This window comes from Rhinoderma darwinii, chromosome 12 (assembly GCF_050947455.1).
Source record: "Rhinoderma darwinii isolate aRhiDar2 chromosome 12, aRhiDar2.hap1, whole genome shotgun sequence".
Taxonomy (NCBI): Eukaryota; Metazoa; Chordata; class Amphibia; order Anura; family Rhinodermatidae; genus Rhinoderma; species Rhinoderma darwinii.
In genome coordinates this window covers 61,554,579-61,582,537 of record NC_134698.1, presented here as the reverse complement: position 1 = coordinate 61,582,537, position 27,959 = coordinate 61,554,579, and the positions used below count along the sequence as shown (strand labels likewise).

The 27,959-nt window shown below is 41.7% G+C and overlaps 1 protein-coding gene across 9 annotated transcripts in view; it reads left to right on the top strand.

Annotated features, from left to right (window-relative positions):
• MAPKBP1 (mitogen-activated protein kinase binding protein 1) overlaps positions 1–27,959 on the top strand; it is a 140,938-nt gene that overhangs the window by 104,634 nt on the left and 8,345 nt on the right. For 3 of the 9 annotated variants that reach the window (XM_075844841.1, XM_075844844.1, XM_075844846.1), the window contains 19 exons: positions 16–162; positions 277–461; positions 540–631; positions 1,642–1,767; positions 2,834–2,904; positions 4,546–4,670; positions 6,348–6,423; positions 8,756–8,867; positions 8,950–9,013; positions 10,613–10,735; positions 10,980–11,074; positions 12,068–12,135; positions 14,827–15,042; positions 15,703–15,860; positions 17,008–17,138; positions 20,858–21,040; positions 23,332–23,416; positions 25,794–26,047; positions 26,898–27,716. In XM_075844841.1, the coding sequence (XP_075700956.1) occupies positions 16–162; positions 277–461; positions 540–631; positions 1,642–1,767; positions 2,834–2,904; positions 4,546–4,670; positions 6,348–6,423; positions 8,756–8,867; positions 8,950–9,013; positions 10,613–10,735; positions 10,980–11,074; positions 12,068–12,135; positions 14,827–15,042; positions 15,703–15,860; positions 17,008–17,138; positions 20,858–21,040; positions 23,332–23,416; positions 25,794–26,047; positions 26,898–27,716 (3,130 nt within the window). The remainder of the gene's footprint in view (positions 1–15; positions 163–276; positions 462–539; positions 632–1,641; positions 1,768–2,833; positions 2,905–4,545; positions 4,671–6,347; positions 6,424–8,755; positions 8,868–8,949; positions 9,014–10,612; positions 10,736–10,979; positions 11,075–12,067; positions 12,136–14,826; positions 15,043–15,702; positions 15,861–17,007; positions 17,139–20,857; positions 21,041–23,331; positions 23,417–25,793; positions 26,048–26,897; positions 27,717–27,959) is intronic. The other 6 variants (XM_075844847.1, XM_075844842.1, XM_075844843.1 and 3 more) reach the window with 6 other exon arrangements.

Sequence of the window (27,959 nt, the reverse complement as noted above, 5' to 3'; positions counted from 1 at the left end):
CACTTGTCCTTCTAGGTTTACCCTGAAATGAAGGATAGCAACCAGGCCTGTCTGCCACCAAACTCTTTCATAACCTGCTCTTCTGACAGCACCATCCGACTGTGGAACTTGGAGACGTCAAACATCCATGGCACTGCTCTACATCGTAACATCCTCAGCAATGTGCGTGTACGATTAGTCTGTGCTTACTGTTCGTCCACCGTAACAAGTCTGGTATTTCTGTGTCATGTTTAGATAAAGGACCCTCTAATGTCCCGTGTTCCTTAACCTTAACAGGACTTGATGAAAATTATCCTGATTGATAGTAACACACAAGCTTTGCTCGACACTGACTGTAACTGTACCGGATTGGCGGACAAAGTAGATGTTCAGACATTAGATGCCAAGGCTGGAATCCGCTCAGTTTGTGTGAGTCCTAATGGGCAACACTTGGCCTCGGGAGACAGAACTGGCACCCTCAGGTATTGGGTCGGAGGGTATATTTGACAGACTAACTCTTCGCATATTAGCAGGCCTAAGTTGTGTATTTTTTCTGACAGGGTTCATGAGCTACAGTCTCTCAAAGAGCTTTTGAAAGTAGAAGCCCATGACTCTGAAATCCTTTGTTTGGAATATTCTAAGGCAGAAACTGGTAATTATCTTATAGTCTTCCACTTTTTGTGTGTATATATACTTTATGTTGAGGCCAAGTTTTTCCCCATCATTCTGCACTCACTACCCCATAATGACAAAGTGATAACAGAATCTTAGTAATCTTTGCTAATTTATTGAAAAGGAAAAACTAACATTGACATAAGTATTCAGGACTTAGTTGAAGCACCTTTGGCAGCAATAACAGCCTCCAGTCTTCTTGGGTATGATGCCACAAGGTTTGCACTCCTGGATTGGGGGACTTAGTGATGGTTGACCTTCTGGAAGTTTCTCCGATCTGCACACTGGATCTTTGGAGCTCAGCTCAGTTCTTGGTCACCTTTTACAAAGGCCCTTTTCCGATTACTTACGTAATTTGGTTGGGCGCCCATCTCTAGGTGGAGTCCTGATTTGTTCCAAACTTCTATTTAATAATTATGGAGGCCACTGTGCTCTTGGGAACTTTCAGTGCAGCAGAATTTTTTTTTTGTACCCTTCTCCAGATCTGTGCCTCCACACAATCCTGTCTCTGAGCTCTATGGACCGTTCTTTCCTCCTTATGGCTTGGTTTTTGCTCTGATATACATTGTCAGTTGTGAGACCTTATATGGACAGGGGAGTGTCTTTACAAATCATGTTCAATCACATATATTTACCACAGGTGGCCTCCAATCAAGATTTAGAAACATTTCAAAGATGATCTAGAGAAATGGGAGGCCCCGGAGCTAAATTTCAAGTGTCATAGAAAAAGGGTCTAAATACTTATGCAAATGCGAAATTCGAGTTTTAAATTTTTAACAAATTTGCCAAAGATTCTAAAATCCTGTTTTCACTTGGTCATTATGGGGTATTGAGTGCAGAACTTTAACTTTTATTTTAGCACAAGGCCTCAACATAACAAAATGTGAAAAAAGTGAAAGGGTCTGAAGACATTCCAAATGCATTGTATATAATTCAATACATTTGATAAATGTGTCCATGTCATCACTTCAATCCTTTTTTTTCTATTAGGAATGAACTTGTTAGCCTCTGCTAGCCGTGACAGACTAATCCATGTACTGGATGCATCAAAAAACTACAGCCTTCAGCAAACCTTGGATGACCATTCCTCATCTATCACTGCTGTAAAATTTGCTGGTGAGTTCTTTTGTACTCTCAGAACGACTAGAAGTGTTTATCATTGGACATATCTGTTGCCTTTTGTAGCATTTCTGGGCAAAACTTGAAGGGATAATCCCATCTCACACTTATGTTCTATCAAAGGGATAAGCTATAAATGTGTGATAGGTGCTGTTCTCATCTCTTGGACCCTCACCAATGTGGAGTCTGGGGATCCCCCGACCCCCTGCCCTGCCAGGTGAGCAGCCGCTGGCTGCTGCATCCAGACGGAATGAATCAAGAGGGGGCCAGGCATCTCTAGTCAGTTCTATGGGAGCTATAGAAACAACCGTGCTACGCCCTCTACACATAGATGTGGGTCCCAGAGCTTGGACCCGCACCTATCACGCATTGATGACCTATACTGTGGATATGCCATAAATGTATGAGATGGGAATACCCCTTTAAATCTACAACCTCTTCTCTTTCTTGTCATTGTCGGTTCTGTGTGTTGCCCACTTTGCACATATTCACCGCAAATGAGTCTGCAATATTTATTTTTTTATGGGCAAATATTATTATTCATGTTTGACCAAATTGGTTTGTAAACCTTATTTGAAATATTTTAATCTAAACTTCTAAAAACGAAATAGCTGATTATTAATAGCCGGAGATTGACAAATGACTTGCAAGTCATAGGTTGATTATCTCATATTAGGCACGTTGAGTAATTGGTGAATGTTTTTAATTCTCATTAAAGTTAATGGGATTTTTCCATATCTCATTCACACTGACTGACTAATCTGCAGTTTAGATAAAAATTGTGACATACTCTATAATGATGGAGGCTTGCCCGGCAGAGGCACCATACAGTGGCACAGGGAGTGTCCTATGGGTCTGTATTACAGAACCGTATAGAGACTCATTTTGCCACCATACAGGGTCCGTGCACGTGGCATTACCATGTTAATGCAACTTAAGAAAAGGGTTTTGGTTAGTTATAGACAGTAGCACATAATCAATTCTATATTCCTTCTTAATAAAACCGATCTTATAAGCCGGAGTGATGGCTGAAGTGCTGCTAACCTGTCTGCTAATTTTGCAGCTAATGATGGGAAGATGCGAATGATCAGCTGTGGAGCAGATAAGAGTATTTACTTCCGAACTGCCGAAAAGGTATGTGAATATATATATATATATATATATATATATATATATCATTACACACACAGGGTAAGTACAAACTGTAACTGAATCAACTGCATCTTAAAGGGAATGTGTTGCCAGCAAAACATGTTTTTTTTTTTTTAATTAAACATTTAGTGTGTAGGTGATTAAACATTGTTCAAATTTTTTTTATTTTTTTCACAAGTCAGGAAATATTATAAATTAGATTCTAATTTATAATATTTCCCATTGCTGGTCACTAGATGGAGCTATTCCCAAAATTGCAGCATTGCATGTGGTAAAGCAACCACATTGCTTTTTGCTGCAAAATTGGGAAAAAAGCACTCGCTCTAGTGAGCTCTGAGTATCCCCCCCTCCTTTATCCTGGCTAGTGCCGGGATAAACGAGGGGATTGAACGGTCTAACCTCCTACACTGTGTGTCGCCATTTTTTGAGCTAACACACAGTGTAGTAGGTTTACATACAGTAGTAAACACACACAAACACGAACATACATAGAAATCTCTTACCTGCTCCTGCCGCCGCGGCTCCCTCCGGCCCGTCCGCTCCGTCTGCTGCCACTGCTCCATGTGCACAAGTCCGGAAGCCGCGACCGGAAGTAGTAATCTTACTATCCGGCCGCGACTTCCGGTCCACAGGAAAATGGCGCCGGACGGCGCGCATTTCAAATTGGACTGTGTGGGAGCGGCGCATGCGCGGTTCCCACACAGACGGCGTACACAGAAGTGGATGGGACGGGACCCGTTCGCAGTCCCTATGGGACTGTGGCTGCCGTATTCCATGTCTGTATGTGTCGTTAATCGACACATACAGAAATGGAAAAAAAAAATGGCAGCCCCCATAGGGAAGAAAAAGTGAAAAAATAGAAAAAAGTAACACACAAACACACAAATAAATAAAAACGTTTTTAATAAAACACTAACATTAAACTGACATGAATTTTTTTTTTGTGGTGACACTGTTCCTTTAAGTCTTTAAAAGCCTTATAAAGCCTGATCTGCTATTGTACTGACCCTCTGGCACGGCGGTGAGTGCTATGACTACATTACCTTTGTTCTGTGACTCATCCAGTCTTCAAAGCTGCAGTGAATGATGTCTCTACTGTAACCAGTGACACTCACATTTTGCCTTCGGACATATAAAACACTCTTTCCTAAATTTAAATAAACTTGTTGTCATGTAAGAACAGCAGAACCGGTGTTTTTAAAGCCGTTCGATTGTCTGAGTATTTATTTGTCCTCTTATGTTAAGTTTTAGAATTACAATTGCCTGTCTTGTTTAGATCTGTTTCTTAGAGAACTCCGTGATAACCAATTTGGCAGACATCATAGCTCCCATAGAAGTTGTCGCCCAATTGATTGATCTCCGTATACATTGATACATATCCTCACCCTCTGTTTGCTTCAGTAAAAGGTGCACACATTACTGCCTGTGCAATAATCCAGCTTGATGGGGATGTTTTTTTGGTGATGAATTGTACAGGGATGGAAAAAACAAGGAAATAATTATTACAAAGACATAACTACAACTTGCAGGATGTTACATGGTTAACTATAGAATTCGCTGCAAAACGTACACAAAAAAGAGATAGAGATTCCTATATACATTGATGTGTTGTTCTCCCTTTAGACTGGGGAAGGTTCTGTGCATTTTACCCGCACACATCACATAGTACGTAAAACTACCTTGTATGACATGGATGTGGATCCCAGCTTGAAGTACGCAGCCATTGGATGTCAGGATCGAAACATCAGGTACAATAGTTTGTGTTGTTTTTTTTTTTTTTTGTATTTTCTTAAATTTTACTACGTGCAGTATGTTTATCGCTCGCATCCCCTTACGTTATATGCATAACTTGTAGTTGAACGATTGAGTAATTAAACGACATCTTCAAAGAGAATACCTATATGGGAACTACAACTGATGAGGCTAAATTAACTTTTTGTATAAATATAGAACAGTGCCACCCAGTGTTCTATTTACATTTTTTTTTTTTTAATCAAAAACAATACGTCAGGTCCGGTTGTGATTTTTGTTTTTTTTTACAATCGGAACGTTTTCTGAATTCTTTTTATTCTGTTTTAACAAAGTATTACTCCTTTACTGCAATATATGTAAAATACCAATCTATGGCTGGTTATACACATAGATAGCTGATGCCCAAAATATCTTTTTTTCCAGCAGTTAACACTCAATATCCACCATATAAAAAAGCACATTCAGCTGGGCAATACTTCATGGTACCATGTAACCTAATGTATATTGGGGGCTTTAGGGCGGCATGTTAAAAGTTTAACTAGAGTTGCTAGTAAGTTTGTTCGTTTCCCCAAAATGTTTATTTTAATTTAAAAAGCAACTGGAATGAAAAATGTATTACTGACCGTAAGCAAAATAAAACCCCTAGAGATTGTTGAATGAGCAGTACACGGAAAATACACAGTGAAGACCAGCAATAGCCCATGGGAACAGACCCTACAAATCTAAACAGTCATTTGATCCACGATAGTTAATTGAGAAAAATAAACATTCTTAAAGTGTAGCTAAACGTTTGACAAACTTCTGACATGTCAGAAGTTTGGATTGGTGGGGGTCCGAGCACTGAGACCCGCACCAATCGCTAGAACGAAGCAGCTGAAGCACTCAGTTGTTTCGTCTTTTTCCAGAAAGCTGATGTATATGAGTACGGGCTCATAGACTTTCTATTGAGTCCGTACACCGATACATTGATTTCTGGAAAAAGCCGAACAGAAGCTCAGCGTTCACATGGGCGCTTCAGCCACTTCGTTCTAGCGATTAGTAGGGGTTTCAGTGCTCAGACCCCCACCAATCCAAACTTCTAACTATGACATGTCAGAAGTTTGTCAAACGTTTAGCTGCACTTTAATAGAAAAAAGTACAGCCATGTAGGGTACGTACTGCAAAATAAGAGGGCATTCATATCTGCCAGTCTGAGGCATAAGAGGCTTCCCTTACCTACCAGGGTCAACGTATATTGCATAGACCATTTCAAGTCCATGAAAGGGATGAACACTGGAAGAAAACTCTAAATATTGTGTGTCTTATAAAGCCTGAAAACTAATGTCAGTGCTGCTAAATCCTTGTCTAAGTTCTGCTGCCAAGGGAAACTTAGATTGAACAGGAGGAGAGAAGCAGCTGCCAGTCTCCTTTGGCACCGCTCACCTTATGGGATAGAATCATGTACAACCTGAACAAAGTCAAATGAGCATGATGGGGAAATCTGACATTATTCGTCTTCTAAAAGAGATTTTGTCCAACAATTAACTCATTGGCGAGATTTAGCCTTGCAACACCTGACATACTTTACTCTCCTACTGTACATCTGTATACTTACTAGAGTGACTTTTTTTGCCCTGGGCCATTCACATTGCTGCGTCTTACTTATTCCACGTTTGGCAATTATTGCGGTATAGGATATTTAACATCAGCAGTGGGAAGCAGAAAAAGCTGTACAAGGGATCGCAGAGTGAAGATGGCACTCTTATTAAAGTAAGTGCATTGTTTAGTGGCGCAATTATTTTACAAAATGTGCTTGTCAGATTGTTGCGTAAGATCAATGAGGGGTTAACAAAATAGTGTTCTGTAAATCTTCACATTATTCTATGATGAGACCCGTCAAATCTGCTTAAAGGGATTTTCCACGACCGGACAACTGATGACCTATCCACAGGGTAGGCCATCAGTATATGATCGGTGCGGGTCCAACACCCGGACCCCGCACCGATCAGCTGCTCCGGGTGCCAGATATTTTGAACGGTATGCAGTAATTGGCGCCGGAAGCCGTTGGCTCTGACCACTGCACAGCGGCAGAACTGCAGCTCTACTTCTATTCATTTGAATGGGAGCACAGCTGCAGTACTGCAGCTTGGCCGCTATTCTATGACTGGAGCCATCTGCTTCCGGCATGGACATCTGGTGCTCGGAGGCAGCTGGAGCAGCTGATCGGTGCCGGGTACGGGTATCGGACCCCCACCGATTATAAACTGATGACCTATCCTGTGGATAGGTCATCAGTTGTCCGGTCATGGAAACCCCTTTAATGTCATCACTCAATGGAGGAATCTATTAACTTTTTTAAATACGTTTTCTGGCTTAGAATAGTCGCAAATGTGCAGTAGAAATTAACTTTTGTGCCGCTGATGTAAAGCAAATTGATGAAGCTTAGCAGAAGGAGCAGGGCCACCCAAAGGCCCAACAAGTTTACTTTCATTTCACGCCATGAACTGGTGTAAATTATGATTCAAACTCCCCAGATCATGGATTCGCACGGACCGCCAGACATGCAGCTAATTTATTAAGAGGTGTGCGTCTCTCAATAAATTAGACGCATTTTACTCCAACTTTCTATATGTTAAGACTGGCGTATGAAATGCCAGTCTTAAATTGATTTCCCCTCAATATATCTCATCCTCACACTGGTTTTCTGCAGAAATTGGGATATAAAATTCCTGCAGCAATAGGCTTGCTGACTAAGCATGAAAGAGTTAAGTTGATTTTCTAGGACAGTCTTGGATATTTTGGCTCTTTGCTCAGTTAATGTTGTTCCGCGTTATTTACTGCTGACGTTACTGCCTGGTCAGCAAACAGGATTTAGATCTGCAGGGAATGTTTGGAGCAGTGCTATTGACTTGACTTGACTGCTGACTGCCATCATCTGCATACAAAGCACATGTCTCATATATACTATATACATGCATGGATTTTTCCACTTTTTATGGCTTCAAAATGTGGACAATTTATTTATACTCGACAGATCGACATTCTTCCGGTCTTCCCTTGTAAATTGCATTGTTATAACCTGACAGATTTGTTCCTTAGGGTCCGTCTACATGGGACAAATTAATTCCAGATATGACGTTCGTCCCCATAATTCTTTTCCAGGTTTCTAGTTGCGTATCTGCACTCACGTGCAAAGATCTTTTTGCTGCAATAAGTGCAAAACAATATTGGCAAAACAAAGTCACACCTATCGTGTTTTTAATTTTTCCACTGGCAATTCTTTACCTCCTATGAGTGTAGTGTGTGAATTACTGGCAGCAAAAAAATTGTGAGCATAAACCTGTAGAATTCAAAATTGTGGACAATAATCGCTTGTATCATTTACTTAGCTGATTATGTTTATGAACGATGGTTATTGACTTACTGTTTCAAAAATGCATTCCTTGTAAATTAAACTTGAAGGGGTCACCTGATTTAGAAAACCTATTTTCCAATATTCTGTTGGGAAAATTTTAGTTAATAGAGGAAGGTCTTCCTCTATTAACCAGAGCTGAGAGAGACTACAATGAGTGTGTTTCACTCTGGTGGTCCTGGCACACCCGTGTATTATATAGACAGCCCATTCATTCTACTAAGAACTATGTAATGCTCCAATTGCCCTTTGGGGGTGCTGCAGGGAACTTATTTTTGCTGGGTTACTCTACTGATTACAGCTGATCGCTGTAGGTGCCAGCCGAAGGGACACCTTGTGATGACTGTTAATGGACAGTAACTTTTCAAACTAATCTAATTTACTAGCATACCTGATAGATTTTTTTTTTTACAGGGTGTCTGGTACATTTTTAGTCTTTTTGCCTTGAAATGGTGGAATAAGGTCCGCAATTTAATGTGAGACCTTGTCTTGTCCTGTCATAGAGTGGCTAGCACATGATCGTGGACTCTGTTGGCAGAACCTATGGTGGGAATTGATATTAAAGCAGTTTTTTTTTTCCAATCTGCAAAACCCAGACACAAGCCGTTGATGTCCTCTTTGTATCGTAAGGCTATTTATTTGCATTTTCCCTGTGACCCATAGTTAACTGTTTTTTTGTTTTCTCTCTAGGTGCAAACTGACCCATCCGGCCTCTATATTGCAACAAGCAGCTCAGACAAAAACTTGTCTATCTTTGATTTCTACACTGGGGAGTGTGTGGCCACCATGTTTGGACATTCAGGTAGCTTTCACCTATCCAATCATTAAAACACACAACACTTGACAGTGGTGCAACAATATTGACTGTATATTTCTCCTTTCAGAGATTGTAACGGGAATGAAATTTACCAATGACTGCAAGCATCTAATATCGGTGTCTGGAGACAGGTAGGAACGTCAATATTATATAGAACAATTGTAATGTATTAACTCTTAAAGGTACACTCCAGGCAAAACTGATACGCTGGGTCCAACCTAGCGCAGAGCCAGAGGGGGCAGTGCTCGGGGATTCTTTGACTTTTGTCATGCACTGCCCCCTTCAGGTCCTGCACTAGGCCTAACTTTAGGCAATCCTGTTTCTAATTGCATGAAGCATTTCCATGGACAAGAACAACACTATGCATTTGTTGTCCCAGCTTGGGGTCCATGTGTCGTGCAAATTCTGATTGTAGATAGAGTAACCCACGCTGGAAGGATTTTTTTATTTTATTTGCATTCATAGAATTTCTGAGTTGGCAGCAGGTCTTGACAATTCGGTCTGGTTGGAACCTGTCTTGGTAAAAGAGAAATGCACAAAAGGGGAACGACCTGCTTGCTGGTCTTTTCCCCCTTTTTTTTTTTTTATTTCTCTAAATTCCGAATGTGCAGGATCTAATGTAGCGAAAGTATTTGCAAATGGGATGTGGCTGCCCGTATCAAACAGTCAGAAAGTTTGACTTATTGGATGCTATGGGCTGTAAGGCTACTTTTTTATTCCACTACAAAGACTTTGCCTCCCCACAGACTTTTTGTTTTTATACAGGAGGCCCATAATGTCCTGTAAGGCGTATTATTTTTTTTCATTTTTGTTTTTACATATGTTTTACATTTACACTTAGCAATAATATTTATGCATCTGCCATGTGTAAATCTACTCGTGAAAAATCTGGCTTTTACAAGACACCAGTTATAAAACTTGAGACTTTTTCTATCACTCTCAAATCTTTTAGAAAGTTGGAGCTGTAATGCTTGTATTGATATAACCCCCCCTCCCATCTCCATTAAAAGATGGACAGGATTTAACTCCATCCAATGTTTGTCTTTAGGGTCCTTTTTTTCCACACGTGACAAGATGAAATACGTAGTTTAGACTTGTAAGCCCTGCATTTACATGTTACAACAATCATGTGGTTCCTTGTTCCATGCGATCGCCCGTCTACTCCTCTCCCTGCCTCCAAAGACGGGCAGATGCTTATTTACACTTGAGGATGCAATGCCGACAAACGATGATTTTTATGTCACCCTAAAAGATGCGATCAACGAAAAACAAATTATTATTCCTCATTTGATCACTTCACATGTTTACACCACACAATGATTGTGAGCAATTGTTTATACGAACGATTGTTTGGGCGATCATTGCCCCGTGTAAACGGCCTTTTACTCTTCCTAGGTTATCAGTTATGATGTCCCTTAATCCTCTATACTAAGCTCCGTTTCTATCTTTTTATTTTTTATTTTATTTGATTGTTTTTAAATCCGGTCAAGTTTATTGACAAAGGCAGTAATATAATTCCAATATACAACAGTAATGTTATTACATACCAGCCAATACATGTGGGTAAACCGAACAAAACAACTTCCCCCAACGTGCCTCCCCACAGCCCCCCCCCTACAGTCCGATTTACTGTAGGATGCTATGAGTGACCCCTCACTCCATGGGCTATCTCTTAAATTAATTGCTCCATTCCTATATACAGCATTCCTATCTCCTGTTTTGTTCTTTAGCTGCATTTTCATCTGGCGTCTCAGCTCTGAGATGACTATCAACATGCGCCAAAGACTCGCTGAAATGAGGCAACGCGTTAAAGTAGGGGAAAAATGTACACCACATAAGACGACCAATACCAGGTAACCTCCCTGTATGATGTTCATGATTTGTTTGTGAGAAATAAATCCGGCAATAATAAGATCCACTAATGAAATGTAGAGTTTTGTTTTAACATTGAAAGTGACGGTTCTGGTAGCTTATAGGTGTGTATTTTTGGCTGCTACTCTTTTACAACTTGTTAAAACGGTTATGCTATGTTGCACATGTAGATTCTGTACACAATACAATGGAGACCAAGTTGTGGTAAGAATGTTTTTGTTGTAGACGGGAGACCATTGCTGTGATGTGCCCGGCTCCTGTGCTTTCTTCTGATAGTGATAAAGAGGGGGTTGATGAAGGCAGTGATGAAGATGTGACTGGTAAGTAATCGTGGTATCTGTTGTTTTAATAAACTTTTGTGTTAAGGACGTCAGAATTTTTGATTGCTAGGAGTCCAAGTGCTAAGACCCTAAAAGATTGTTAGAAAACCTGGACCAAAAAGGCACGGCTCAGCGCTGTGCCACTTCAGCCGCCATCTTCTTTTGTCCAACTCTCCACAGAGATCAGTTTGAAAGCCAAAAGACCACAGCGATTAGTTGAGCACTTCTGCCCATTTGTTCAGCTCAGTATCTGTGCTTCCAACGATTAAGTGACATCTAAGAAGTTGTTTTGTTTTTGTTTTTTTTAAATGACCATGACCTTTTATTAAGTAACATGATCTTAGTCATGAGAACAGTAATCTCTGGACCACCATAGACACCCACTTCATATGGGTCCACCAAGGGAACGTTGATGATGCATTTCCTTTCTGGTTTATAAAGAGGGGTACCTGAGCAGGGCAATCCTCTCAAAGACGTCCATATGCCCTAATAGGGGTCATCTTAATGTGCTTGTACGAAATTAGAAAAACATGGCTGCTCCATTGTTATTGCGGTTGTCCCACGAAGGACAATTATCACCTATGGACATGTTAAGTGATGAATGTGTGATCACTGGGGGCCCCACCGCTGGGACTCCCATGAGCTTTAGAAGGGAGACCAGAGTCCCTATTCTCCCCTTGCACAAACCCAGTAAGGAGGAGTTTGAATGGAACTCTGATGCAACAGCCCCCACAGACCTATATGGTGCTGTTTCTGAGAGAAAGCCGCTAAGGTTTTTCTATTCTCATACAAACCCTTTAATATGCATGTTCAGTTCAGTGGTACTGCCAGGGTCTGCCAACTAAAATCTTTTTCTTTATTCGACAAATACTTATTCTTCTTGTTTACTCACAAGTTTAACAGTCTATATTAGCAAGTGCATTATATTCTGATTTGTAAATACTTCACTTCTAATGTCCTCTACAATTATAGTGTCTTATATCTTTTCTATAGGTTCTGAGAAAACTGATGATCTTGCCAATTCTTTTGGAAGAAGTGCAACTTTCTGGGAGATGAAGAAGGTAAGTCAAGCTTGCCTTAGACATTAAGAATACTGCCGGTTCCAGCGGGATCAGGAGTTTATCATAATTCACAAACTTTGGATAACCCTAACTTTACTTTAGTATTATTCTGTTCCTTTATTATGTTTTTGGTGGAAGTCCTCTTTATCACAGTTTACTCTTTATCAGCATGTCAAGGGTTACAGATGCAGTCAGACTAAATTTTGCCGACCTAAAAATGTATTTTCCTCAAAGTCCTAAGGCAGCAGTAAAGGGTTAATATAATTGCACTGAATTAAAACCGAAGAGTAATAATTCGTAATGAAACACATCCTACTGCGCCTATAAATGCCCCATGGAGACGAGGAATAGACTTATTATCAAAAAACATTTTATTGGGAGAGAAAATAGTGCTGCCTTCAGAATTCGAGGGAAAGAAATTATCAGGTAGGCAAAATTTAGATCTTACTCTTCTTCCTCAGGCAGCAATAACCTCATTTAAATAGCAAATCAAAGGGGTGGGTGAAAATCCATAGCTTAACTCAGCAGACCTATACCCAAGGGCTGAACCAGCATAGGAGACATCCAGACTGTAGTGCTTGACAAATGTATTTGATGATATCTGGGAAGTTATTTGGCATAGGTGTCGCAGAGAAACTTGAGATAACTCAGCCCAATATGCAGCAGTGGGGGGGGTTCCGAACCCTAAAAGCCTCAAATCACATTTTTTATTCCACCTAGAAAAAGAGGCTTTGCTGTCCTTTAAAATGGTATTCCGGTTACAACAAGTTACCCCTATCCGTAGGGTAAGGGGTATCTTGCTGATCGGTGGGTGTCCCACAGCTCGGACCCCCACCGTTTAGGAGAACAGGGACCCCGAACCCCTCGTTTGAACCGAGCAGCAGGTCGCTCATGCGCACTGCCGCTCCATTCATTCTCTATGGGAGCGCCGGAGATAGTAGATTGCAGTGTTTGGCTCTCCTTTACTTTCCCCAGCACTTTCTACATTAAAGGTAGAGGAAAGAAGATCCTGTCCCACTGTAGAAATAAAGGCATGTATTGCAAAAGGAGAATCCCCCTTGTAGAGGGCACAAAATGCCTGCAACTTCACATTGTCTGGTCGCTATCAAAGCCAACTGAGGCTTCCCCATACAAGTGCTGATTTGCTGGAACACCTGATGGTACAAGGACCACTTCCCGGTCTCCACTGGCATCTGCCTGGGTGGTGGCAATCATGTAGGTGTACAGCTTCACCCAAGACATGATCCTTAGCCCTTCTCTCATTAGCGAATGGCTTCTGGTACCATCTTGTTTGCTAAAAAAAAAAAAAAAAAAAAAAAATATATAAAAAATAATCTGTGCACACCTGTCAGATCAAAGGGAAAACGTGAACTGGTAATGGAGACGCTGGGATCGCCTATCTCTTGTGTTCCTTGCGGATTGGTATGTGCAGGTAGGCATCTGCCTGGTCTATTTTGGCCATTTAACCACTCTGTCGTAGAGTGGCTGATCTTAGAGAGTCCATCTTGAAAGATAGCTTCTTTAGACATCAGTTTAAGAATCTCAGATCTTTTATAAACCTACTCCTGTTTACTGGCATTGGAACAGTCAATATAATAGAGTAAACCCCCTTCCCTCTTCTAGGGGAACTTTTTCTAGAATGTATTTTAGAGTAAACTCTAAAAGAGATTAAGAATACAGGGTTTAATGTTTGCATTTATTACATCTGTCAGGCGGTATGCAGGCGAATTCTAGTGAAATAGCTGTTTTTTACTGAAGCATCTAAAGTGACATATGGCCATAGATCGGCAAAATCTGCCATCCATGCTTCAACTAGTGGCTGAGTTAGGGCCTCTTCACATCAGCGTTGTGCTTCCGTTGAGGGGTTCCGTTGGAGCTTTCCGTCGGGGGAACCCCTCAACGGAAGGGTAAACGGAAACCATACCTTCCGTTTGCATAGTCGACTGCGATATTGATTGAGTAAAAAAAATGGAACTCTTGCGGAATGGTGACAATCGGAGATTAATAGTGATGCAAACGGAAGCTATGGTTTCCGTTGAGGGGTTCCCCCCGATGGAAAGCTCTGATGGAACTCAACGGAAACACAGCGCTGATGTGAACACAGTCTTAGCTTGGCGTCAGAACTCTGTTTTGTTGGAAGCCTTTATGCTGACGGCTGCTCCCTATTGTTCTCCTCCAGGCTTTGGCTTTCTGTGTTGTCTGTGTCTTGAGCCACGAAAGGTTATTCTTCCTATCTCTATTTCTCGGGCGGTCTCGCCCACTGTGCCCCCTTCCCCAGTGCAGCAGGAGAGGAGTGGTACACCATTTTGTAGGCATGCGCTCCTAGCTGAGCAAAACCAAATCGTTGTGAGGCTCCTTGTATACATAAATAAACTTTACCAGCAGATGAGAAACAGGTCTGCTTAGCCACCATCCCATCCGAGTGCAACGTTGTCTAATCCTGTCTCCCAGCGCTATCTAGTAGCATCGTTCTCCAATGTCTGCAGTGGAGTGGAGTCATATGGTGACAGGGGAGAATGGAGCATTATTAGTTACTTATGGAAGTGTCAATAAAAGAGCTGGATGCGCCCATTCCACTTCTATTGTAGCTAATACAGAAAGACCCATCCTGGGTGTAACCACTAGTATACTGTATCACTGGTGATTTGTAAGGTTTTTAAACATCTTCTCTATTTGTTTTCCTATTTTAAGGATAAAGAGATGTCCATTTCCCAGCGCTCAGACTCTCTCGGTAAGACACCCAGACAGCGGGTTCGTTGGTCTCAGCCCACTGGAAACATTGAGCTCACTGTAAAGTCCATGCTTGACCTCCGCCAGCTAGAATCTTTCTCCCCATGTGATGACCTCCTTGGAAACCTGGAGGATCAGGGAGTAAAGCTTATGGAATCAAATGTGCAGGCTGACCTGGTAAGTAATATGCAAAAACTTATAGGTTATCCTCTCAATTAGTTTGAAATAGTTTTTCATGGCGAATACACTAGAAAGGATAAAAAAAGTTTGACATTTTTAGTGAATTCAGTTTGTGGTGCTCCATTAACTCGAATGAAGAAAGTAGACACGATGGGGCAAATTTATCAATTTATTGAGGTGTTCGGGCCAGATGCCATATTTATGAAGGCTCGGAGACACTGTTCCCCATCACCTGCTTCATGTGTTTGTCCTTTTTTATGTGACATTTTGAGATTTCATGCCCTATTGCATATGGCTTTGTTTTCTTTTGCCTTCTTGGTGTCTCTTGCCTTGATTTCCTTTATTTAACTGAACTGCAGTGTTATCCATTGCAATCCTTCATGAGCTTTATTTACAGAAAGCAAAGACTCGATGGGGGGGGTGAATCCATAACACTGCACTTTAGGAACGTGTGAATACTTGAAAGCGGACACTGTAATTCTGTGTATTACTGGGCTTCATATTCTATTCATAATGTTTTTTTATTTTTTTTGCCAGATTTACCATTTTATTTGTGGGTTAAATATAAAGTGATATTATAAACATTGTAAGCATTCTTCACTTGTAGATCTATAGAGAGGGATATCTATATATAGCCATGTCATTTCTTTTTTCCAGGATCCATTTATTCCCATAGGCAGCCATGTTCGTCCCAGGGTTATTCGGCTCATGTCATGTGAGGATGGGGTTTTTAAACAGGAGTTGGATACACCGGATGGCAAAGAATGTGTGATCTATCCGGAGATTGGAGAGGAGCAAACACTAGACGCATGCAGGTAGGGTTAGGAGACCAAATGGAGCCTAACTTACTTTACTGTATGTACTATACGTCTATGAGACAGAGAGGTTGTGTTGCTAATTGTATTAGTAAAACATTATAGAGCCTTTATGTAAAATTGCTATAAGACTGGTCATCTTTTTGTAAACTGCTCGGTCACAAAATCCCAATTTTTTTAATCTGGATATGTTCCTTTATTATATATGATTCTATTTGTACTTGCGTATCTACTGACTATATATTGGTCTATGGTCTAGTTAGTATATAATTATGCTGGGGTTTCTCAAACTTTTTCTACAGGGGCTTGATCAGCCTGAACAAGGGGATGTCTGAGACTTCCCATCCATGACCTGCGGCCATGCCAATGTTTAAAATATTTCTTAATTTACCTTTTTATTTATCTCGTGAACTCTGTATATCATAAAAATAAGCCCAAAAAGTAAATTATATTGCTAAACCAGAGCGTTGGCTGCAGCCAGAGAAAGGTCTGTGCAGGATATGATCACTCACTGGCGAGGCCCACTTCGCAGTTTGAGAATCACTGTATGGGCATCAGGTTGCAGTTGTAATCTGCAGATATTTGTTCCACTAGGATCACAATGCTGCAGATGACTAATTCTCTGTTCACATTTGCATCTGCCTTTCCAGTATTATTTTTTTTACAGCAAGAATAGCGCAGTCTACCATACTGTTCTTGTCAAAAATACCCCAAAATTTGGTAGTATTTAAAAAAAATAAAATAATGCTCCAGCATGGTTGTCTTGGTTCCGTTATAAACAAATGACAAGATGCTAATGTGAACAGAGCCTCAATTTCGGGGGTGAAGGAGAGCAGTTCCAGTGGCCGGATGTGTTTGACATATTGATAAAGGATGTCTTAATGGAAAGCTTGGACTGTTTTGGCATCTGAGCACTCACGCCATAACAGCCACTACTTAGTCCATGACCGATGTTATAGCTGTAGTAAGTGTGGACAGACAGAAGTGGCATAAATGTTGTTATAATGCGGTTTCCGGTGGCACACATGCAAGTTGACCCATCAAGAATAAACCATGTTCAGACACTAACCTGACCTAAATCCACCTGCTATAAATATTCTTCTAGTTAATGAATAACCTCTTTTAACTATATTATATCATTTGCCAGTGAGTTTGAGGTGAAAGGCTTGCCTCACGGAGGCTACCCCAATGACCTGCAAGAGAAGCATAGCCCGGATAGTGCTTGTTCAGTGGATTACAGCAGCAGCCGCCTCTCCAGTCCAGAGCATCCTAATGAAGGTCAGTAGCTGTATTTTCGTATTTGTCATTGCTCTAGATAACTTTTATCTTTTTTACAATTAGATTAATTATGTCTGTTAGATAAAGATATAAAGAAGTTAATGTTTGAACTAGGGATGCACGATGCATCGAAACTTTGATACGGTTTCGGTACTGTACCGTTATTTCATGTATTTCGATACTTAGCTGTGCGGCCGCATAGCTCAGCATTGTAACACATGAATGTATGAGAGCGGGGCTGCGGCTGTGTAATACAGTCATTGCCGCGCTCCAGAGTCCTGACAAGTGTGTGCCGTCGGGATGATGCGATGCGGCCAGCGCTGCACTAATGAGCGGCGGCAATGAAGACAGAACATGGTGGGCGCACTACAAAACACCCCCATGTTCTGTCTCCAGTGCTTGCGCCGCCGCTTATTAGTGCAGCGCCGGCCGCATCTCCTCATGCTGACCGCGCGCGCACTGTCAGGAACGGGGCAAGGGCTGTATTACAAAGCCGCAGCTTCGCTCTATAACGACGGAGTTCCGAGAAATCTCTCCTCTCCGCCGTTATTCCCCTGAATGCTGCGATCAAAGCTGACTGCAGCATTCAAGAGGAAGTGAGAAGGGGGGATGCCCCTTGGATCGCATCACAGGAATCCCTGTGACGCAATTGAGGGACATACCATATATGGGCAGACAGCCCAGGGTCCAGTGAAGGATCCAAGGGCTGTCTTACTATATTTCCTGTTGTTAGGGCATACTTAGGTATGTCCTAACTGCCTGTGTACTATCAGTACACAGGCTAATGTACTGGGATATAGATATATGCCAGTACTTTAAAGTAAAAACATAAAGTAATGTTAAATAAAAAATAAATTACACATACACATTTTTTACAATAAACATTAAAATAAGTCTCAATACATAAAATATACACACATTCGGTATTGGCGCGGCCGTAATAACCTGCACAACAGATTTTTTGCATTATTTATGATGTGTACGCTGTAAAAAAATAAAATAAAAACTGCTTTCTATCACTTAATGTGGAGCGCGAGGTGTGATAAATTTAACCTCCATGTGCCTTCACATTAACCCCATCATGTACCTCACACATTAGCCCATCATGTACCTTACACTGTACGTGACTGAGAAACATGATGGTGTTAATTACTATTAATGTGAGGCACATTCAAAATTCATCACACCTCGAGCCTTACGTCAGAAAATGGAAGAACTTTTATTTTTATTTTTTTACTACTATTGGCAAAGTATCGTTTTGGTATCGAAATCGCAATACTACATGAAGTATCGGTATCTAAGTCCAAATTCTGGTATCGTGTCATCCCTAGTTTGGACCGAAGGACTGCCACAGTTGGGCAATGACCGCATAAGTGTGACCATACATATTATAGATAGCTGTTGGCTAAAAGTTAGTTTAGCCGACAGCTACTCCTCCAGATTTTCTGATACACAAGCACATGCACCTAGGCCGTGCATGTATTCTGAATAGGGGGAGTAAAGGCCCTTTTACACCGGCATAAACAGGACAACGATTAGCCTATGAGCGAGCTCGCTCATTGGCTGATTGAATTGTTTTAAATGTCATAAATATTATCGTTGTCGGCAGAACATCTCCCTGTGTAAACAGGGAGACGTGCTGCGGACATGATAAAAATGTATAGGGACGAGAGATCGGAGTAACGAGCGCTCCTCCCCATACTGGCTCCTTGCAAGGAGAAAATGAGTGCCGATCAACGAGTTGTCTCTTTGATCGGCGTTCTTTACACGGCCCACATCGGGCCGTGTAATATCACCCCAAGCCTCTGCCAGACGCCTCTGTTGACGGATTATATCCCTTGGGAATAAAATTGGGGGGCATGTTAAAATGTAACTGCCCGATCCCTCTCTCGCCTGACATCTGCCTTGGAGGATAGTCAGGAGGCCCCCATACACATTGGATGGTCGACCGATCCTTCTGAAATCGGTAGGTTCGACCAACGATCTAATGAGTGTGGCCATCACCAAGTGACCGATCACAAATGGATCGGTAAAGTTGGTTTTACACCGGCGAGATCGTTTGTCCCCATACAGTTTGCATCATTGTCGGCAGCACATCCCCTGTTTACATGGAGGGATTTGCTGCCGACAACTATTTTTACTGCTGCATGAAAGTCGCGATCCGCCGACAAACAAGCGCTTGCTGGCTGATCGCTGGCCCGTTTTACACGGGCCAATCAAGAGCGACCAATATGTTCTCCCCCAATCAACAGCTCGTGTAGAAGGGCCTTAAATCACACAGTGATACTAATCATTTTTTTCTCCCATAACAAATAATGGGACAATTAAGTTGCGGTCACTGCATGCAACATATGGAGCGCCACCATGTGGCTGTAGCCTGAAGTCGCCTAATGGCTAAGAAAATCATTGCAAAAGTTTGCTCTGGCTCAAGCTACCATGTACACAGGATAGGTGTCATCTGGACACTCGTTTAGCCAACAACAACAACCTCCCCCCCCCCCCCCCCCCTACAAACCTTTCTTCTTAAATTTGCAGAGGATAAATTTTTATTTCAATAGGGAGAGAAAAATAAGCAGCTCACACCCTTGTCAGTGCTTATCTCCTGGGGAAACAGAGGATTGGGCATGTCTTATGACCCCATACACCAAAGCCAAAGCAGAAAAAGCTGCAAAGAGCAGCTCTTGCAGTATAGAGGGCAGTTGGCACCTGTGCGTTATGTAAACGGCCCATAGATTTTAAAGGCACTCAGGGCCTCATTTACGAAAACGGTCTAACAGTCGAAAGCTGAGCTCCGATTGGTTGCTATGGGCAGTAAGGAACGTTTTACCATTAGACAGTTTGGATAAATGAAGCCCTTACTGCTCAATTGAGGCTCAATAACAGCTGGTGGCCAACCCATTCATGTTATTTTTTGGGGACCTAACAGCTGAAAAAGGCTGCACAGACTTCACTAGACCATACTTTTCAAGGTCTCTAATTGCGGTCAGGGAATGGAAACACATTTAGTTATATCCAGAGGCTAAAATCCTCTCCTGATCATGTCTCCTTTCAAAAGAGAATTTAAGGGCACTTTTGTCATTGGGGCATGATCAATATACGTTTTTAGTTTCTGGATATAAACTAGATATTTCCCATGACAGCACGCAGATTCTAAAAATATCTTTAAAAGGGGTTGTTTTAAATGACTGCCCCTGTCCGTATGCTGTATTAAGACCTGGAAAATCCACTACATGGGCTGCTCTTCATTTAATTGTATGTCTGGACAAGGATTCCCCTGGCGATTCCTCGTCAGAAAACCTTTAAAGTTATAGATAAAATCATGCGGTCTTCTGTTTACTCTGTGTATTATATTTATCTGTGTAATAAGATTATTCTGTTTTATATTTTTGTATTCTGGATGCAACTGTAACTTCCCAAATGCATTAAATCCACATAGAAACACCCCTAGATGAAATGTGCAGGCAAATAAAATAAGTATTGTGAACTCGTACAATCTGTCCTCTATTAACTATGCGTACTCTGTCATGTGCACCATAAAAAACATTGCGATTGATAGAAATGTTTTATGTATAAAGTGAATGGAGTCTTGTGTAGAGTTGTACTTGTCACCTGTATTGCATGCAAACACTGGAGTCCTCCATTTCAAAATCTCATATTCCCATCCAACACTGAAATGTGTTTCACTTATGGTGCTCTTTTATTTTGCTTCTTGTGCCAAGAAGATTCTGAAAGTACGGAGCCCCTAAGTGTAGATGGGAACTCGTCCGATCTAGAAGAGCAAGCAGAGGTTGAGGAGCTGGACACCCCCTGCCTGGTTCTAGATGGTGATATCCCCCAGACACCCGATCAGGAAATGTTCCTTAAACAACACTTTGGAAATCTTTCGGCAAACAATGGCCCAGGTTAAAAAATTTCTGTTTTTTTCATTTTTGACATGGACCACCCTTTACAATACTAACCGTTCCCTAAAGAGATGGAGAATTCCAGCAGCCGCTGTGCATTTCTATAGGAATACGTTTTTAGAAGTTATAATTGTTTGTATCCCGCTTTATGTTTTCTTAATCCCCTGTTCATTTTTGCTTGCTTGTAGTTTATCCCTCCCTACACCACGTCCCTATTCTTATTCTATCCAAACCTTGTAATGTCTGCACACTGCACGCCACCATGGCCCTTATATCCTGATTCTCACCAAATTATAGTTCTTTTATGTTCCTCACTTTCTGTAAACTGGAATGAGGGTACATTTCTATTAAAGGGGTTGTCAGGAAAGGTCTACTCTTATGTCCAGACACGGCACCACTCCGGTCCAGGGACTGTTTCCAGTGTTGCAGCTTTGCCTTATTTACTTAAATGAGGATGAGCTGCAATACCAGACACCACCAACGGACAAGAGTGGCACTGTGTCTAGCGAAAAAAAAGAGACCCTTCTTTTTGGATGGAGTTTTCTTCTATTTAATGCAGTTTAGACTTCTCCTTCTTATGCGCTGGGGCCCTTCTGCATAGGTTGTCAAGAAGGTTTACACCCAGGAGCTATTTTAAGGCCAGCATCACACACGGTTATGCACAGGAGTGGATACAAAAGAATGGAGATGCATCAGTCTTTTCTTTATACCTTTCCTTTTGCGTGGACCCACTTCTGGCTTTGGCTAAAAAAAACAAAACAAAGAACTTCCACAAAAACTGCATCAAAACTGTGTGTGTGGCTCTGGCCGAACTGCTTTAGAAACCTAAATGGAGGTACAGATCTGTATGTTGTGATATAACAGGGTGGTCCACCTTCACAATCCCTTTTTTTTTTTTTTGTAGTAGTATTTTTGTTTTCGTGACTGCACCCTGAGGCCAGAATCACATACATGGTTTTAGTTGCAGTTTTTGACTCTTATCTTTGGAGCCAAACAAAGGAAAGGAGATACAGCAGTCTTTGAATACAGGATTTAGCAGCTGATTGGTCAATCATGTGACCTCACATACTTTGTAATGTGATGCATCACATAGTGCCCTCCATAACAGTACCAGCCATACAGTGTCCAGCATTACTGCCAGCCGCACAGTGCACCATTATACCTGCTCCTGCGCTGCACACTGCTACCTTTCTCTCTTACGTGGGAGATACATGTAATTCACCACGAAAAGTACTCACATGTATCTTCTAAGACATGCACATATATCTGTGATCAGTGCAGGGAGGAGCGCACAGAGGATTCGTCTGACAGCGCGGCTCTCTGTGTCGGAACGATGCGGCTGTCTTTTGACAGCCATGTCTTTCTGAATCGTTGGGAGCCTGTATGTGTCCCAGTGGTTGGGGTGGAACAGAACAGCATTGTGGGCCACATGTTTCCTCCGAACCACAGGTTTTTTTACTCGTGCTTTGACTCTTATCTTAGGCCCCATTTACACGACCGTATTTTTCATCCATCCGTAACTACTGTCCGTAAATACGGATCCGTAGTCCTTTATAGTCATCCGTAAATCATCCACATATACGGAACAGGGTTTGTCTGTAGTCTGTAACCATGGAGACACACAGGTTTATATAGGCACTGTATACACAAACAATAGTAGATTTGGAATTAAGCTCATTTGCAAAGTTACTTAATGTCTTTTTTGATTCATTGGAGAAATAAAAAAATATATATATATACATTTTTTTTGAAGCTGAACCTTCCCTTTTAAGACCTTTTGTAATTTTTTTTTCCCCATGTAGTGTGTGTTTTTTTTATTTTTTATTATAATGTGGTGGTAGACAAGTGGGCCTTGGGTATTACCACAATCTCCCTTCTAGTTTGGGATTATGGCAACTAAAAAAGAGCTCCTTGGGATGAAAACACCGTTACTTACATCTCCCTCAATGAGTAAAGCTTTGGAGTGGGAAATAGCTAATATAGTAACTCTATTATAGACCTTGTTTTCAGTTTTGGTTGCATTTTTAATTACCGTTCCCCTATTAGATATATAAAACATGGAATTGATCAAATCTGGTTTAAAAAAATGTCCGAACACATACAAACTCTATTTTTCATTGGATGCAATACAACTCTTTTCTTTATGTACTAATCTTTTTTTTAATGATCCTAGATTTGTTTAACAAATTTACACTGAGCTTAAATAATAGTATATCCGGTCTTCTCACCATGTAAGAACCCGTATGGAACTGTGCACATATTAAATGGATTTTAATGTGTTCCTTTTGTAGATGGAGCGGTCCTGACCATAGAGAGGAGTGAATGTGCCAGTATCTCATCCAGGTTTCTTGCAATGGCGCAGGTACCAGCACTCAGGTTAGTATGTAAATGGGGAACACAGATGGATGACAAGCCTGTTGATACGCTCATAGACTTCAATGATTACAGTACAGCCAAACACACAGGATTTCAGGGACCAAATTTAAGCGGCATGTAAATGTACGTTTCAATAATCTTTGCTGAAACAAACAGACGGAGAGTTAGGCCTCATTTACACGAGCGTAATATACGCGCGTGCGACGCGCGTGCTTTTCACGCGTGTCGTACGCACCTATATTACTCTATGGAGCAGTGCAGACAATGCGTGAATTTTGCGCTGCGCGAGTGCGTGGCGTAAAACTCACGACATGTTCTATAATCGTGCGTTTTTCGCGCATCACACACCCATTGAAGTCAATGGGTGCGTGAAAACCACACATGCCGCACGGAAGCACTTCCGTGCGAACTGCGTGATTCGCGCAAGAGCTGTCAAACTGAATGTAAACAGAAAAGCACCACGTGCTTTTCTGTTTACAAACATCCGAACGGAGTGTCTTAGACATGAGCGAACCGAACTTTACCGTGTTCGGCCGAACTCGTTTTGACCGAACCCGGCAGGAGACAGTCACTGTGCAGGGTGCTGAAAGAGTTAAACTGGTTCAGCACCCTGGACAGTGACTTCCGATCCCAATATACGTGAACGTGTCAAAAAAAAAAAAAAAGTTCTGACTTACCGATAAAACTCCCGGCTTCTTCCTCCAGTCTGACCTCCCGGGATGACAATTCAGTCCAAGTGACAGCTGCAGCCAATCACAAGCCAAGCACAGGCTGCAGCGGTCACATGGACTGCCGCGTCATCCAGGGAGGTGGGGCCAGATGTCAAGAGAGGCGAGTCACCAAGGACGCGTCACCAAGGCAACGGCCGGGAAGTTCTCGGTAAGTACGAACCTCTTTTTTTTTTTTTTTTTTTTTTTTAAACAGGTTACTCGATATGGTGATCGGAATTCACTGTCGAGGGTGCTGAAAGAGTTACTGCCGATCAGTTAACTCTTTCAGCACCATGGACAGTGACTGACGTCGACTAGCCTCATTTCTATGATGGTGGCTGCACGAAAATCACGCAGCCGCGCATCATACACTGATGACACACGGAGCTGTCAAGTGCCTTTTGCGCACGCAAAACGCTGCGTTTTTTGCGCGCGCAAAACGCACACGCTCGTGTAAATGAGGCCTCAATCTGACTATACACATTACATGGTTTATAGGCACCGCTCAACTAGAATCAGACCGGTATTCTATTAACCGCAGCCACTTCTCCCCTTTTCTCTATTAAATAAACCTGCAAATGCAACTTTATAATAAAGTTGTATTATTTTAATATTGCGAGCCTGAAGATATTAATATTGCGAGCCTATTCGTTATATGTACAGTTATACTATTTTCTAATATGCTTTCTGGATCCATTACTCACGGTTTTCAAGACTGTTTGCTGTCATTGAATAGGAACCTTCATTGTTTTCTTTCAGTGGATCTAAATCTGTCATGACGGACACACAGGTGCACAGCTCGTTACAAGACACGTCTCTAACTGTACCTGTAATCCGTCCTGCAGCTGTGTGATTATCACATGACCAGGACAGCTTTTTTTGACTATGGAAGTAAACAATGAGTTGACTGACAGCAAGCAAAGGTCTTGAAAATTGCAAGTGATTGATACACAAAGCATATTGGAAAACTGCATTACATTTCCCATCCCTTGGTTGAACTTGATGGACATGTGTCTTTTTTCAACCGCACTAACTATGTAACTATTTCATTACCCAGTGAGTAACATGCTAAAATGGTATACCCCTATAAGCTGCACATTCAATAACTGTTACGCCTCATGCATACAAACGTGTTTTTGCGTCCGCAATTCATCCTCAAAAATGCGGATGAATTGTGGACCCATTCATTTCTATGGGCCCATGCACACGACTGTGGTTTCCACGGTCCGTGCAATGGCTGGGAGCCCGGACCGCAAAAAAATAGGACCGGTCATTATACGGTCCGGATATGCAGTCCAGGTTCATTGAAATCAATGTGTGCACGGTCCGTGAATTGCGGACAGCCCTCGGATAACACTCCGCGGCCCTCCCGGCCATAATCACAGACCATACACCTTAGATAGTTGGTAAATCCTGCGTAAATCTGAGGGTTTGGACGGCTTTCGTTAAATGTGTATTATCGGCTTTAGTTTGGACAGAATTTATGTCACTGTTAAAGCACATAGTGGTGTTTATAAAATTTTGCACACAAAAAAATTCCTGCAAATATTGTGCTGACCATTTCCGCTCACAAATTTCTGTTTCTTCAGAATATCGTGCTGACACATTTTGTCATCCTTATGATTAAAACCTTTTGCATGATCTATTTTTTTTTTTCCCCTTTAAAGTAGAGAACATCCTGGGCCCATGCATCTGTCTGATCAGGAGGTCAGTCCAGACTATAATCCTAGTCCATTTGAGTATACAACAGTAAACGGAGTCAGCGCTCGGGTACAAGAAGTTTCCAGCCCGCTAAAACCAGGCTACCAGAGGAAAAGGAAGCAGCCGGCAGATGTAAAGATGGGCAGAATTGGTCCACTTTTTAACTCCGTTGGTTCAAGCATACGGAAAACTCAATCGGTTCATGATATCGTTCTTGAAGGTGAGACCACGGTTGGATGTGATTTTATCTCTTGCTGTTGTAGAAATTTTCTATGGCCTTTAGCATATTTCTAAACTAATAATAAATATGCTGCAAATTTATTTCTAATACAATGATGGTCATTGTTGTCCCTGATACCAGTCATGTAGGACGGCAGATTTTTTAAATATTTTCTCACAGCTGGCTGTCTCTAGGAGCAGGCATAGGTTCTTCACGTATATTTAAATTTTTAGAAATGTGATTAATAATACAGGCCAAGATGGGGAACAGCATTGCTTGACAACGTCCAAGCTGCTTCTCTCCCCCCACCCCCCCATCTGCTCTCCGCACAATGTCAGCCTCAGCTGTGCAGGTTAAAACTAGACTATGTTCACACGAGTATTTCGGTGTTGAAACCGCGCATATACCTTGTCGGAATACTGTTAAAAACTCCTAAAAACGACTTCCCATTGATTTTAATAGGTACCTCCCTGTTGTTCATGAATATACATATCTATAATGGAATATGTGAATGGAACTATTGAAATAGCCGCAGCAAAGTATCTAACCTCTAAAATGTTTCCATTTCGCTGTGTAACTATGTGATTGTGCCGTCAGGGATGACTTTAAAGATCACAACATTGCTGCCTCTGTGTGAGGACGGTGAAAGCATCAGTATAAAAAGACAAGAATTTTTAGATTCTTTTATTACTAATATTTTGTGGCATATTTTTGACTTGTTTAGAACCCTTTACTATATTCTTCTCTGTTCCAACGTTTTTAGTTAGTTTTAGATTATGGTCACATGCCATAATATTTGATGGCACAAGCAAAGCCATTACTGATTTACTTTCCATGGAATCTGTTGCAGTCAAAATGCGTCCACAGACCCAAACTATAGCAGAAAAAGAACAGAAGGTCCTACACCGGCGTACCTTGCCAGCAACACTAATGAAAACTGAATGCCAGTCTTTACCATTCCAGTCCAAGGATGTCAAACCGCTTAAGGGTAGATCCTATATGAACCCAACGACTAGCTCCATGGCCAAGATCTCACGGAGTGTATCTGTCGGAGACAACTTGAACATTGGTGAGATACAAGAGGCATCCATTGGTTCTGAGGGGAAAAATGTTTGTGAACCAGAAGTAGTTCCTGTTCCTGTGGAAGCAGAGAAGAACCATTTATCATTGAAGGACAATTCAATTGTCAAACCTCTCCTGCTCCAACCCAGTACAAATTGTTCTTCACCAAAGACCTTTCAGTCTAAGAACCGGGCACATTTGACTCTTGACATTGCAAAAGCATTACCAGACCGACCGTTGCTTTCATTTAGTAGAAGTAGGAGCGTAATTGACATGGAGTCGCCAAGATCACCTGGATGTAGCTTGAAAACCAGATTATCTTTTACAGACTTTACAAGCAAGAATGACAATCCAGCTTCTGGAAGTGAGAGAGGTCATTCCGAGGAGACCAGTTATAAGGAGAGTCCTGAAGAAAGTGTCCATACAAACCTGACAATCAACGAACCTATAGACCGAGTCGACATAAGTTCAGATGGATTCAAGCCTATTCATAGAGGGAGAGCATCTACTATTGGCCACACACCTGACCATCATCCAGGACTTTGTCCTGTTGAAACTATTAGACCTAGGTCTCCCTCACTTGGTGCAGCATCTACTCTAGACTCAGGTGGGCACAGAGGTCAACCCTTGGTGGTATCTCCCTTTCTGTCTCCCGTTTGTCTCAGTGACCTTACAACTCCATCTCATCTCTCCCCGTCCAGTCTGTGGCCTGTTTCGTCTTGTTCACGCCTGTCCCATTTCATAAGCCACTCTCAGAATGGTGAGGCACTTCATTTCCTTTCTTTGATTTCTGCTACTTAAGCCAAGTCTGTTAATGTTTTTTATTTTGCCGGTTTAACTTTTTTTTTTT